The 14,350-nt window shown below is 38.4% G+C and overlaps 2 protein-coding genes across 11 annotated transcripts; both read left to right on the top strand.

The window, feature by feature from the left end:
• The first annotated feature begins 40 nt into the window (after nt 1-40).
• Nucleotides 41-6,950, top strand: LOC121743481 (homoserine dehydrogenase-like). Its single transcript, XM_042136783.1, has 12 exons — nt 41-312; nt 404-554; nt 628-705; nt 1,056-1,171; nt 1,350-1,403; nt 1,823-1,910; nt 2,039-2,131; nt 2,646-2,686; nt 3,169-3,222; nt 3,305-3,468; nt 3,634-3,703; nt 6,543-6,950. The coding sequence occupies exons 1-12, from the start codon at nt 217-219 to the stop codon at nt 6,684-6,686; spliced, it is 1,149 nt and encodes a 382-aa protein (XP_041992717.1). The 5' UTR covers nt 41-216; the 3' UTR covers nt 6,687-6,950.
• A 1,701-nt stretch (nt 6,951-8,651) lies between these two features.
• LOC121746176 (protein FAR1-RELATED SEQUENCE 3-like) lies at nt 8,652-14,300 on the top strand. 10 transcript variants are annotated; one of them, XM_042140093.1, is made up of 8 exons: nt 8,655-8,856; nt 9,119-9,223; nt 9,312-11,640; nt 11,748-11,837; nt 12,405-12,551; nt 13,310-13,426; nt 13,876-13,959; nt 14,138-14,300. In XM_042140093.1, exons 3-7 carry the CDS (start codon nt 9,430-9,432, stop codon nt 13,918-13,920), a joined length of 2,610 nt encoding a protein of 869 aa, XP_041996027.1. In that variant the 5' UTR covers nt 8,655-8,856; nt 9,119-9,223; nt 9,312-9,429; the 3' UTR covers nt 13,921-13,959; nt 14,138-14,300. The 10 variants fall into 10 exon arrangements, 8 of the variants coding, with proteins under 8 accessions (XP_041996028.1, XP_041996032.1, XP_041996030.1 ...); XR_006038918.1 differs by lacking the exon at nt 14,138-14,300 and having other exon boundaries at nt 8,652-8,856; nt 12,628-13,426; nt 13,876-13,907; XM_042140098.1 differs by lacking the exon at nt 13,310-13,426 and having other exon boundaries at nt 8,653-8,856.
• The last annotated feature ends 50 nt before the right edge of the window (nt 14,301-14,350 follow it).

Here is a 14,350-nt window from a genome sequence, read left to right as displayed (position 1 = left end):
TAAATGCTTAAGTATAACCTAATCCTATGAAATTACACACTAATTTCAAATTAATAGAGAAAAACCGAAAGAAAATAAATCCCCTCAATCGAACTCCAAGAACAGTTCAATCATCGGAGTCGAGCTGCCTCAAATTGCTCAATAAAATTACAAAACCTGAATAGTCAAACAATTCAGATAAACAGTAGAGATAAAGCAAACCAGAGTGATTGGAAAATGGCCAGCATTCCGTTGCTGCTGATGGGCTGCGGCGGCGTCGGCCGCCAGCTCCTCCGCCACGTCATCTCTTGTCGCCCTCTCCACTCCCAACAGGTTTCTCCTTTTCAATCACGCATTTGTTGTTATGTATGCGACTCTGAAGGGAAAACACTGAGGAGTATAAAAATGTAATTGAATTTTGCAGGGGGTGAGGTTAAGGGTGGTGGGAGTGTGTGATAGTAAATCTATGGTGGCTATATCGGATGTTTTGACCTCCGAATTCCGTGATGATTTTTTGCTGCAACTTTGCGAGATTAAGTCCAACGGCTCTTCTCTCCTCGATCTTACCAAAACTGGTTAGCTGAGTTCGTTTCACTTATTTGTTACCTGTTTTGACAAGAGTTGTTGATCATTTTTGTGAAAATGAAGGCGAATGTCAAGTGTATTCCGGTGAAGAAATTGGGAGGAAAGTGATTGATGTTGCTACTGCTCTACGTAGTTCAAGTGGTAGGATATGGCTCAACCTTTTTGTTTACGAGCTTGATTTGATCAAAGCTCTTCGTGTAGTTATTCTTTTAAACCTATTTTCTTCTTGATTTAGTTGGATCATGGAGTAATATATATGCATTGCGTGGTATACAATACGTTATCACAGCTAGCACTGACATGAATTTTGTGCAGTATCATAGATAGGAGAAAGGGGGTAACAAGGCATAGAATGTAGGAGAGTAAATTTTGCTAGTTATTTTGTGTTTGTAAGTCATATTTCTAGCATATAATTTATCTCCTCGTTGTTACATAACTATAATTTGACTACATCAATTCAAACTTTATGCACCACATGCCTGTTTTGATAGGTCTTGCACTAATTGACTGCTCAGCGAGCTCTGAAACTATTGGGCTGCTGAGTCAAGTGATTAACTTGGACGGCTGTGTGGTCTTGGCGAACAAGAAACCACTTACTTCTCCATTGGTATTGTAACTTTTTTTACTCTCCATTTGTTCCCACATCTTTTATTTTGCACTATATTTGGTACTTGTTCGGTAACATTGTTGTCATCTTCTACAACAATATTGAATCATTGATATTTCTTCAGGTAGTAACCAAGATTTCTGCATAGCTAATCAATCGCTTTCCCAATAATATGCAGGAATATTATGACAAGTTGGTCTCGCAACCTCGACGCCTTAGACACGAGTCAACTGTAAGTGTTTCTAAACATCAACTTTGGACATTGGACTGGAGCCGTAAAGTTTTGCAAACACAATTTTATGTTGAGATGTAGCAAATCAATAAATCCAGACTCTTACAAGTCTTAGCTAGGTTCTACCTCACAGTCAAACTCAAGATCTTTATCTTGCAAATGTTTTGCATTAACTGCTTTTCTTCATTATATTTTTCTTTTATCTCTAAAAGACTTTTGCAATGGAGATAAATAACAAATTCCAGTATTTGTGATAAGGAACCAATTAGATTTTTTATTCTGTGATTGAGGTGCTCGAAGGGTTGCACATTCCTGAATGCTCATGTTGCTTTGCTTTCTAAAGTTTCAATTTTTTTTATATATCAGCTCTTCAGGGAGTTGTGAAGCATAACTCCTGTCTAAATCATGTTTCATGTTAGGTTGGTGCAGGTCTTCCTGTCATAGCAACTATTAATCGTATGCTTTCATCAGGAGATCCTATCAATCGTATCATTGGAAGTTTGAGTGGTATGCTCTTGTTTCCTTGTTTGACACTATCTTTTCTTTGTGTTTAGGCCCTGTTCTGTTCTTCTAAGTAATTAATTATTAACTTATGGTTGCCTGGTTGGGAAACATTTCATTCTTCTGATTACAAGGTACCCTGGGCTATGTGATGAGTGAGGTTGAAGGCGGAAGACCCTTTAGCGAAGTTGTCACTTCCGCAAAAAAGCTTGGATTCACTGAACCTGGTAAATTGGATTATTGTATTTCTAAATTATTTACAAATCTCTGCTTTTTCGTTCGAGGTTGTTACAGGTAATTTTGTGACGTATATTTGGAAATTCTTGCTAGATTATGATCAAGATAGGAAATCTAAGGCCTGCATGGATTCTTCACTATGTGATTTATAAATTATTCTTTGGTATGGGGAATGCCTTGCATGCTGCATTGGAATTTGGAAAAGAAAGACACCTTTAAACTTAATATCTGGATATATTGTTATAAATACATATATTTTCTAGAAGGGATTTACATAATGTCAAATAACGTAGAATCCTTAGATTACACATTTTAAATCGTCTGTAATATGTACTTGTATTCAACATGGGCCAAGTAGGATATTGCATATTTCATTCAGATCTCAGAAATGTAATTCAGACAGGCTCTTTGTTTTGCATATTCATATGCAAGATTGGTGACCCTTTCCTATTATGTTATGTTTTCTTGGTCTATTCTGACTTCAAGGTTAATATTTTCTCTCAGATCCTCGGGATGATCTCAGCGGGATGGATGTAGCTAGAAAGGTCTGTAAGCTTTGTCTTCTCAGTTTAGCTGACATTGGCATAAAACGTTTTTGTTGATTCGAAAGTTGATGATAGATATTCATTTTGGGTTGTAGGCGTGACACTCATTATAAGTGTTGCATCTGCAATGACTTTTCTAGAAATTATCAGAATAATTAGTTTCATATCTGCATCTTCATCATAGCTCAATGCTGTCAAGTCTCTGAAATAGGATGCTGGCAAAGTTAATTATTTCATCAACATTCAACAAGAACCATGCAAGTCTGCTTATATACTATCCTTATAAGATGCCATAGTTATTATTTGATTGCAACCCAGACAGGGGAAGGAAGAAGATAGTGTATCAGTGTTAGAAGAGCACAGCTGATGCATAATGCATAATCTCCACTCTAAAGCTTTTGCATAACCTATTCAATTTAGAAGAAAACATCCCATATTTGCTTTCAAAAGGTACTTAACCAATCGTATTTCTGTATAAATAGGCACTAATCCTTGCACGACTTCTTGGACATCGTATTGAGTTGGACAGTATCAAGGTTGGTTCCTGCTATCAGCCCGATTGCAACCTTTTCTAGATTTCTTCAGAACAAGATATTTAAAACAAGTGTATTTCCTCAGGTTGAGAGTTTGTATCCAGAAAAAATGGGACCTGCTAATATGCCCCTAGATGAATTTTTGGCAAAAGGCCTCCCCTTGCTTGATGAAGCTATCCAAAAACGCATAGAAAGTGCTGTTTCAAATGGAAATGTTCTGCGCTATGTTTGTCTGATCGAAGAGTCTAGGTATCTTCTTATTACATAGTACTTGGTACTATTGCCACATAAGGAAGAGAGACAAACTTATAAATGCTCTTATAATAAGCTATTGTCTACTCCTGGTTAGTTCTTGGTTCTATCCTTGTCACCATAACAATTTATTATTTGACATCCATTTTACACCTCTGGCAGGTGTGGAGTTGGTTTACAAGAAGTTTCAAAAGATTCAGCCCTGGGTCGATTACAGGGTAGTGATAATGTGGTAAGTATTTCTTTCATCAATATCCACATTCAGTTATTTCACACTTATGATTCACATCCCATTCTCCTTCCATGCCCTCGATACAATTTCTATCCTAACTAGTTATACAACATGCTTCCACAATATATGTAAACATTTAAATGTAGATCAAAACTTTGGTAATTTTCATTTATAACATATAGTTATTGAAAACTGTATTCTCTCTTCATGCAATAGGGAAGTTGATATGCGAAGCAGTTTTTTGGCTTGAATTTATACTACTTTAGATTTTTTTATGTTTGTTTATATGACAGCGATTTTTTTCTGTCCACTTACTGCTTTGAACTTAGTTCTCTTGTGTAATTGAACGATCTCTTTTGCCCCCCCCCCCCCCCCAAAACCCCCCAAACCCCAACCCCCTTCAATCCTTAGTATGAAGTTATTCCATTATTTCAACTGGAGGCGGACATAGTTTAGATATACACAGAAAATAGAGGAATTTGTGTTGCTCGATCCATCTGTTAGGAGTAAAGGCTGTCACTCGTTTAAATCAAGCACGAGAGGTGCTCGATCTTATAAACTCACTCACACAATCTGCTTGAATAAAATGCACCAAAGGATTATCCAACAAATTTGGAATGAAACTCTCGAATAATTATGAAGAAGGATTACAGAACCGGAATGGAAAGAAAAGAAAATAAAAATATAAATCCTCCGCTGAGGCCTACGGCTACTGCCGTCCTAAACTGATCTTACTTCCAAGATGATTCTATCTCCTAAGAATCTCAATATTTATAGACGATTAATGCAGCTAAACAAATCAAATAACAAGCTTAACAAGATTGCCTATTTCTTCTCCCATATCTTCTCCATCAGTTAGCTTGAACAAACTAACCAATCAGCTAGATTTGTGGAACTATCCTGCTGCACTCACTTGGCTAGACTATCCGTATCAACTGCCTCACCCTCAAAACAGCCTTGCCCTCAAGGCTGAGGTCTAAATTGAAACCAAGTACTTCGTCTGGTGGAGGTTCAAACTCATACTTTTGGGTAGTAGCCAGAGCATTGAACCATAGAAGATTGCCAACTATATGAAGGAATAACAACATGGCCAGATGGGAGAATGGAGCGCCAACTGCTGCATGTGGGGGGTCCGGAAAGGAGACCATCGACTGCATAGACTGGTGGACAGAAGCAAAAACTAAACCACGCTCGATATTGGGGCTGGAGGACAACCGTGGTGCTGAAACCATGGCTGTTGTAGGCGGACCAGAGGAAACCATGAGTTTGGCATGGTCAGCAGCAGCCGCAGGATCGAAATGTTGCAACAGAGGCAAGAAGGAAGGTTGAAACTGCAGAATATCAGGGCTGGAGGAGGACAACAGCGGTGCTGTCACTGGTGCTAGTGTAGGTAGAGTTGCTGGTGTAAGTGGACTGGGAGGAGATGGTAGAGGCACCAACACTGGAGGTGGAATGGGTTGTTGTACTGTCAAGGGGGTGCACATTTGTTGTATAGGTAGGGGCTGTTGGATGGCGTGTAGAGTATTCTCCTTGGCTGTTGTAGGCGGACTAGAGGACAACATCGGTGTTGTCACCTTTGCTAGTGTAGGTGGACAGGGAGGAGATGGTAGAGGCACCAAAACTGGAGGTGGAATGGGCTGTTGTACCGCCAAGGGCAGGGACACTCTATTGCTCGCTTTAGTGTTGATATCAGTGTGGATTGCTGACGTGGTAATAGTTGGTATCTCTTGGCGAACAGCAACACTCTTGGGTTTCCATGCTATTGAATCACCAAAACGTTTCATCATTTCCTGCGTAAAACGGTCCCAAGATAGAGTGGGAATTCGTCGCATAAGGAGTTGGATCCATGGTAAGGCCGGGCCTGCCAAGGCTTCCATGGCAACACTCACGCTATTTTCCAGTGGAATTTTTGAGACCAGGAAGTACTGTTCAGTCCGTGCGAGCCACGCGATCGCATTGGATCCGTCGAATGTGGGGATTGTGATTGGTGGTGTGCCACCTGGAATTTTCGTGTTTGAGCCGTGCTCGTTAGACGAATCTTTAGGGAACAAACCAGTAGTGCTGTTCGGATTCCCGTAAAAGAAAGCAGCCCGCATTTCCACCCTGAACTTCTTGAGTTGAGACCCCAGCACCGATACACCTTCGTCCATTTTCAGGCATTGAATTTTCAATTCATTGACCATAGTGGCCAACGTCTCCGTCTTCTTCTCCAGATCACCGACAACCTTCTCCAAACCATCCAAACGGGTGTCTGTGTTATGCAGAGACACCATCGTTCACCGCACCAATTGTTAGGAGTAAAGGCTGTCACTCGTTTAAATCAAGCACGAGAGGTGCTCGATCTTATAAACTCACTCACACAATCTGCTTGAATAAAATGCACCAAAGGATTACCCAACAAATTTGGAATGAAACTCTCGAATAATTATGAAGAAGGATTACAGAACAGGAATGGAAAGAAAAGAAAATAAAAATATAAATCCTCCGCAGAGGCCTACGGCTACCGCCGTCCTAAACTGATCTTACTTCCAAGATTATTTCTATCTCCTAAGAATCTCAATATTTATAGACGATTAATGCAGCTAAACAAATCAAATAACAAGCTTAACAAGATTGCCTATTTCTTCTCCCATATCTTCTCCATCAGTTAGCTTGAACAAACTAACCAATCAGCTAGATTTGTGGAACTATCCTGCTGCACTCACTTGGCTAGACTATCCGTATCACCATCAAATGCGCAATCATACGCATTGTCAATCTAGTCTATGACGTAGAGTAACCGCCCCTTAAATTTTGATAGTATGAAGGGATTTTATTCGTTCTCTATTTTCAAGTGCAGGTCGAGATATATAGCCGCTGCTATAGCAAACAACCACTGGTTATTCAAGGTGCTGGAGCAGGCAATGACACTACTGCGGTGGGTGTCCTTGCTGATATCCTTGACATACAGGACATATTTCGACACTCACCTTCTGCGGCTTGATCACTGCCAAAACACAGGAGCACAGGGTCGATTTTCTTGGGGAATCTGGTGGAAATTCAAATTTTATGATGCGGTTAATAAAGGGTTTATCGTTTTGCCTCATCTGGCATAGTATTATAGTAATGGACGTTTTGATGTATTTGATTATTTAAGCTGCAGGGTGATTAGAGAGCTTACAAGGATGGCTTGCTGGAAACTTTTTGTACTACTACGTATTTATTCAACTTCAAATTTAATGAACCTAAAAAATTCGACTTTCAAAAATCAGATACTCTTTTGAATTTTAGATGATTAAGTTTGACAAGATTCAGATAAGATGATGGCTATCTATCTATTTTTAACAATGTTACAGAAGCAACTTTTTGTATGTACAATTATCAGAATTCGACATATTGATCCTCTAAAATTTCCAAATTCACGTTTTACAACATTTTAAATGGAAATGTTGTAAAATTTCCATTTAAAATACCGTAACAAATTTTTTTATTTTACTTTTACTATTTGCAAAAAATTAGAATCTAGTATATAGCTTGAAGGGGAAAATGCCCCCCTGGTTTCTACACCTAACTTTTCATTAAACCCTTCTTAATTTCTTAATTTTTGCTCATGTATTTTTTTGCTCCCCTGAAATAAAACTCGCATTTCACCAACTAATTTTAATCACATTTTGTTATAAAAATAATATATTGAATTGAAATTCATATTTCATTAATTTTTTTTCTACTTTTCCTAGTCGAAGATATTTATTCTTGAACGTAAGAAGTGGGATTTTTATTTCTTACTTTAAAATGTACACCGTATTTGTTAATGAAATAGAAATTTATATTAAAATTATTTTATATACTATACTAATAAAAAGTGAATCAAATTAAAATTTTAAAATATTAATAATATGAAACATACTAAAGTGAGTTCTAAGAGCATCCACAACGGAGAGCACACCGCTGTCCGTCCGTCCGTTCCAGCGGCACGGCACCGCTGTCCGCCGCTGCGCTCTTGCCGCGGGCACGGCGCTGCTCTTAGCTAAGAACACGTCCGTGCCAGCGAGCTGGGCAACGTGGCGCGTTTCTATTGGCGGTTGGCATTTTTTTTCTTTTTAAAAAAAAAAATCGAAAATAATACCAAAAATTTTAAAAATTATATTTTTTGATTCCCAAAAAATATACAGATTTTATTACCATTTTTTTGAATTTTTTTGAATTTTTTTAAAAAAACTTAATCCTAAAATCATCTATAAATACACACATTCATCATCCATTTGGGCGAAATTCGGCCACGAGTAGTGGGTTTTTTTAATTTTATGAATTTAATTATGTAATTTTTAATTTTTAGGATTTAAATTATGTAATTTTTAATTTTTAAGACTTTAATGAAGAAAATTTTAATTTTTAGGATTTTAATTATGTAATTTTTTTTATTTTTTTGTAATTTGTAATATTATTCCGGTTATTTTTAATGCATTTTAATATTGTGAAAATGTTTTTATTTAAATTGAATAATAGAATGGTGGGACCCTTGAGCATGTCCTTGCGGAAGCACGAATGTGGTGTTGTGCTCTTGCCTAAGAGCAGAGAGTAAAAGTAGGTCCGGGCCTACATCCGTGCTTGTTGGCAAGAGCACTGATGTGGATGCTCTAATCCTCTGGGGTGTTCGGTTTGCAAGATTGTATCCGGGATTAAATTTGTAGTGGGTTTGATTCATGAGATTTAACCACACAACTCAATCCTAGATGGATAATTATGAGATAATTAGTCATAGCTCCTCCCCTATGACTAAAATAATCTCACAACTCAATTCTAGATTGTATCTTGGTATTATTTTATCTTGAGAACCGAACACCATCTAATAAGACGGGGGAGACAAGTGATTGACACACTTTTGCAACCCCACGCCACGTACGCAAGTCAGGCAAATTGTGTGTTTTCATAACGCAATCTCAGCCGCTGATCAAAATCAACGGCTAGAAAGGCCGCGCCCACGAAAATCAATCGGTATACACGCGACACCCACTCACTCTCTCCTCCTCTTCGCCGCTCCCTTCAATCAACGTCGCCGGTGCTCCGTCCAACGCCGTCGTATCACCTTGAGACACAAAATTTCAATTGCGCCTAATTTATGACGGATCGTGAGAGATATTCTTGCTTATCTGCGTATTTGGCTAGGATCATAGGTAATTTTATTGTAATATCTCATTTCATATATTCAGCATCTTTTACGTTGTGATGAAAAGCATTTCCCCCCATATGATTGGTTAATTACTGCGCTCGTTAGTTGGTTAGTGTGTATATCATAATTTTCAAGTGCTTGTGAACGCTTACTATTATCCTTGTAAATAATTTATTTGTATAGGATTCAGTGATAAAGTTATAGGAAAGGTCCTAGCCATATGAGTATGTACACACATCTAGTTCTTATATGTGTATGTGATGCAGAAGTTGATATGCTGTTTGAAGTTTCAATATACCACTATGGTGGGATGGAAGGATCAATGAAGACTTTGAGGGATTAAAAGTTGAATGCACATTTAGCTGGATACGGTTTGTGTGCTTTCCGAATATCTGTGGTTCGTTATATTGTGTTTGTGAAGTGTAATTAGGGCTTTACCTTTTTTTACTCTGCATGTAGTGGACTGCTGAAATTCATGCAAATTTTTGGCACATGACGCTGAGAAGAAGTTGTGAAGAAATGCTGGTACTTTTGGTTTTCTGTGGGAGTTGACTAACGTGCAAGTAGGATAACGTGTATGGATGCTGAATTGGTAGGTACCGAAGAGGTGAATATGGGCCATCATGGGGAGCTGTCAGATGATGGGGATGCTGATTCTAATATAAGTGGTGACGTGGATGCTTCTGGGCACTTGCTGGTTGAGGATGGTATTTTTGCTGAGCCGAATGTTGGGATGGAATTCGATTCTGAAAATGCAGCAAAGATGTTTTACGAAGACTATGCAAGAACTCTGGGGTTTAATGCTCGAGTTTCCTCTGACCGTTCAACCTCCAGGGAGTTTCTGTGTTCCAGGAATGGATTAAAGAAAAGTGCTGGTGAGAGCTGTGGGGCAATGCTTAGAGTTGAACAAAGGGGTGAAAACATATGGATTGTGTCAAAATTTGTGAAAGATCATAGCCATGCAATTGTTAGTCGTAGTAAGTTGCGGTGCCTTAGACCTAAAAGACATTTTGCTGCTACCACAAACAGTGCGGCCAAAACTTTCCAAGGTGTAGACATAGTTCCTAGTGGCGTCATGTATGTTTCCGTGGATGGAAATGGCATTTCTTCAGAAATTAACCATGTAGCGAAGAATATACCTGCTTCCGGATTAAATCATCCAGTGAAGAGTATTGGAACACTGGGCCTTACATTTGAGCATTGCAACCAAAGAAGAACATTGGGTAGGGATGCTCAAAATCTCCTTGATTATTTTAAGAAGATGCAGGCAGAGAATCATGGATTTTACTATGCTATACAACTTGATGAAGAGAACCGCATGGCTAATGCATTCTGGGCAGACTCTAGGTCAAGGAGAGCTTACAGTCATTTTGGAGATGCAGTTGTTCTGGATACAACGTACAGGATGAATCAATTTAGAGTACCATTTGCTCCATTTACAGGGGTGAACCATCATGGTCAAACTATTTTATTTGGTTGTACGCTACTTTTTGATGAATCTGAAGCTACATATGTGTGGCTATTTAAAACGTTTCTGGCTGCCATGAATGATCATGCGCCTGTCTCCCTGACCACAGATATGGACAGAGCCGTGCAGGCTGCAGTTACACAGGTTTTTCCTGAAACTCGCCATTGTATAAACAAATGGGACGTGCTAAGAGAAGGCCATGATAGAATGGCTCATGTATGTCGTGATCATCCTAACTTTGAGGTGGAGCTCTATAACTGCATCAACATGACAGAGACCATTGAGGAATTTGAGTCTTTTTGGCTATCAATGCTTGACAAGTATGATCTGAAGAGAAATGACTGGCTTCAGTCCATATATAATTCCCGCAAGCAATGGGTGCCTGTTTATTGTCGAGACTCCTTCTTTGCTGCCATTTCCCCCAGTCCTGGATTTCTGAGCTCCTTTTTTGATGGCTATGTGAATCAGCAAACTACTTTGCCAATGTTCTTTAGACAATATGAAAGAGTTGTAGAGAACTCATTTGAGAGGGAAGTAGAAGCTGATTTTGATACAGTATGCACCACTCCAGTGCTGAAGACACCTTCCCCTATGGAAAATCAGGCTGCTAGCATGTATACAAAGAGAATATTCTTGAAATTTCAAGAGGAATTAGTAGAGACATTTGTGTATACTGCAAATAGAATTGATGGAGATGGGAATAGTAGTACATTCAGGGTTGCTAAATTTGAGGATGTCACAAAAGTATATTTCGTCAAACTGAATATAGTGGAAATGAAAGCTAATTGTAGCTGTAAGATGTTTGAGTATTCCGGCATACTGTGCAGACATGTGTTAACAGTATTTACTGTAACAAATGTACTTACCTTACCATCTCACTACATCTTAAAGCGGTGGACCAGAAATGCTAAAAGCATCATTGTAGCCGATGAACAATGTGATCTGCAGGGATCTCTGATGACAAGATATAACAATTTATGCAAGGAAGCAATTAGATTCGCTGAAGAAGGGGCTATATCGCTGGAGACATACAGAGCATCACTTCTTAGTCTTAGAGAAGGAGGGATAAAGGTTGCTGGTGTTAAAAAAAATGTAGCAAAAGCTGCACCTTCTAGCTCACAGGTTGGTGGAGTTACTAATGATGATTGTAGAACATCAATAACAAACCTTGAAATGACCCCTCTACTTTGGCCACACCAAGATGATATTTTTCGACGCTGTAGTCTTAATGATACTGCTGTTCCTAGCCATTCAGATCTGAGTGTCCCACGCATGGCACCAGCTTTTCTTAACCGCGATGGTGGTCACTCCGAAAACATGGTATTTCCCCTTTGTTTGATTTTTTCTTGGAGAGGGTTACAAGGGAACTATAGAAAGAGATTATATCTTGGAAAGTTGTTAATCTCTTTTTTTACGTTGGGATATAGATGATTCTTCCTTGTCTTAAGTCAATGACTTGGGTAATGGAGAACAAGAACTCAACTCCAGCTAATAAGGTAGCTGTAATTAACCTGAAGGTATGTGCTCCAATATGATGACTTTATTCCAGAATTATTGGTGTACCTGTAGCTTCTTTTTCCTTCTATTAATTACTTTTCCAATTCCAGTCTTTCTGAACCCCAATTTGTTGCTCCGGAGGAGAGTTACAGAAATATCTTACCTTGAATCTCAAACAGTCATATAAAAGCTAATCTTAAACTAGAGGAATGTAAAAAGACAAAAAGAGAATGTGTGCATCCGCCACAAGCAAGTTACTCCCTTTTTATTTGTTACTATTATGTGGTGATAGATTTCTTTTGAAAAATAAATGTGACCCCATATTAATGTCATTTCCCTGAGGGCTGAGTCTCCTTTGTTCAGGAAGGACCGGAACTAATCTACAGCTCAAAAAGCTCGTATGATGCTGATATTTCTGTTACAAGTGTCAGGCGATTTTAGTTTTCTGCATGGCTTTGAATAATTGTTTTAAATTTTTGTCTAGATGGCTTTCAATACTTGCCACTTCCATCCTTTCAACTTTGATGAAGAAGTTGAATTTATGACTGCTATTTCTAATTTACATGCTTTTTTTTCTGCTTCTGCAGTTACAAGACTACGCCAAGACTCCAACAGGAGAATCAGAGGTAAAGTTCACACTATCAAGGGTGACTTTGGAGCCCACGTTAAGGTCCATGGCCTACATCAGCGAACAGCTTTCAACTGCCAATAAGGTTGCTGTCATCAATTTAAAGGTTTGTGGCTCTCAATTTTGGTACTGAATTGGATGAAATAATTGTATGGACACCCTTATCTTTTGCATGATTCCAGTTATACATGTCAAAGATCATCCTCCAAAAACTGCAGAGATTGATGCTGAATGGACAAAGGGGAATTGTGTGTCTAGGCCATAAATGTATTTTGAGATACTTAAGTTATTGCACATTAATCAATGCAATAACTTTGATAGTGATTATATGTGTCGCCTACTAATCTGGATTCACCGGATGGGTAAAGTATACTGCAAAAGTTTCATCTTTTCAAAATTGGTGCAATAAAAGAAGGGGAAGTAGTATCTGAGACTGAGAGGCAATCACCTGCTTAGTAACATGTACTTGTAGTTATCCCACCTTAAGGAGAAACTTTGCTAATTGATCATTTGCATAGCCATATGTTCTTTCTGGACTGGACGTACCCTTGATTAGCATTTCATTAGAGTTGGATCTCACGTATTTGTCTTTCTGGCAATAATGTTAAGCCCTTTTTAACTTATTCGTATTGCCATGTGCGACTGACTGGGTTCTTGTAAACTTCATGTGAACATCGCATTTCTTCTATTTCTACCAAGAACCTCTCGGTCTCTTGTAGGTTTAGGTAATCATCGATGATGAAGTGTTAATATTCATCTAAACTATTTTCTTCCATCAAACATCAGGTGGCTATGACACATAATGACTTCTGATGTGCTCTAAGCCATAATCATTCTCTTCATATGATCTGCTCTTATGTTCAGCTTCAAGACACAGAGACAACCTCGGGAGAATCAGAAGTGAAGTTTCAGGTTTCTAAGGATACTTTAGGTGCCATGTTGAGATCAATGGCCTATATTCGAGAACAGCTTTCAAGCGCAGTAAGGATTATTGACATATGCTGGAAAAACATTCTTTTTTCTTGTAAAATCTTATGATTACCTTATCAAAGAAGTTATCTGTTTTATTTGACATTAGTTCCTCTTATGTCACTTGGTAGAAGTTAGTCTAACAAGAATCTGTTGGTAAAGATGGCAAATTCGCCCTATAACCTTTAGATGGGGAATAACTTAGCATCTGAGCTTTTAATATCATAAGTTGCAAAATACCACGGTTTGGCACAAAATTACTTATTGTACTTGCAATGTGCAACATTTTCAGACTACCTATATTTCCCTTGTTAAATTCTCAAACTGCTACAAATGTCGTATTGCTTTCATCCAGTGATTCTCATATTTCCTTTGCAACAGATTGTATATTTTTTTTATCATCATCAGTCCCGCCTTTTAACAGCAACCTTTATCTGGCTGATGTGTTAATGTCATTGCAGATCGAGCCCAAGCAAGATAATCTAACAAAAAGACCACGGAAGTAGGTGTCTTCTGGTGCCACACATTCACACAAGAAATTTTAGGTGCGACTCATCTTAGGTTCTTCTCTGAACATTCCTTTCTCTGACTTCACCCCGGATGCTCTCATCTTGTGGGTAGTTTAGTTCCAATATAATCTTGTTTGGTATCTCCTACTTGTGAATGTGATTTTTCTTTCAGTAGAGCAGAATGTTTATTTTCTCTCTCATTTTTGTTTGATAGTTATGTCCCATATTGGATGACACACAGATGAGATGATGACCCTTTGTACATTTATTTAGATGGTTTTGTAGAGCTAGCAAGCTATTGATGTAAAATGGGATTTTCTAGTGCAACTTTGTACCCATATTATGTTTGTGGAATAAGAAAATTTTTGCATACCGAAGCTCGAGTTTAGCCTAAAAAACCTTGTTTGACATTCGATTTTATAGTATA

The sequence above is a fragment of the Salvia splendens genome, chromosome 8, assembly GCF_004379255.2.
Source record: "Salvia splendens isolate huo1 chromosome 8, SspV2, whole genome shotgun sequence".
NCBI classification, from domain to species: Eukaryota; Viridiplantae; Streptophyta; class Magnoliopsida; order Lamiales; family Lamiaceae; genus Salvia; species Salvia splendens.
The sequence above is the reverse complement of the archived record's forward strand: the minus strand, read 5'-3'. Positions and strand labels throughout refer to the sequence as shown.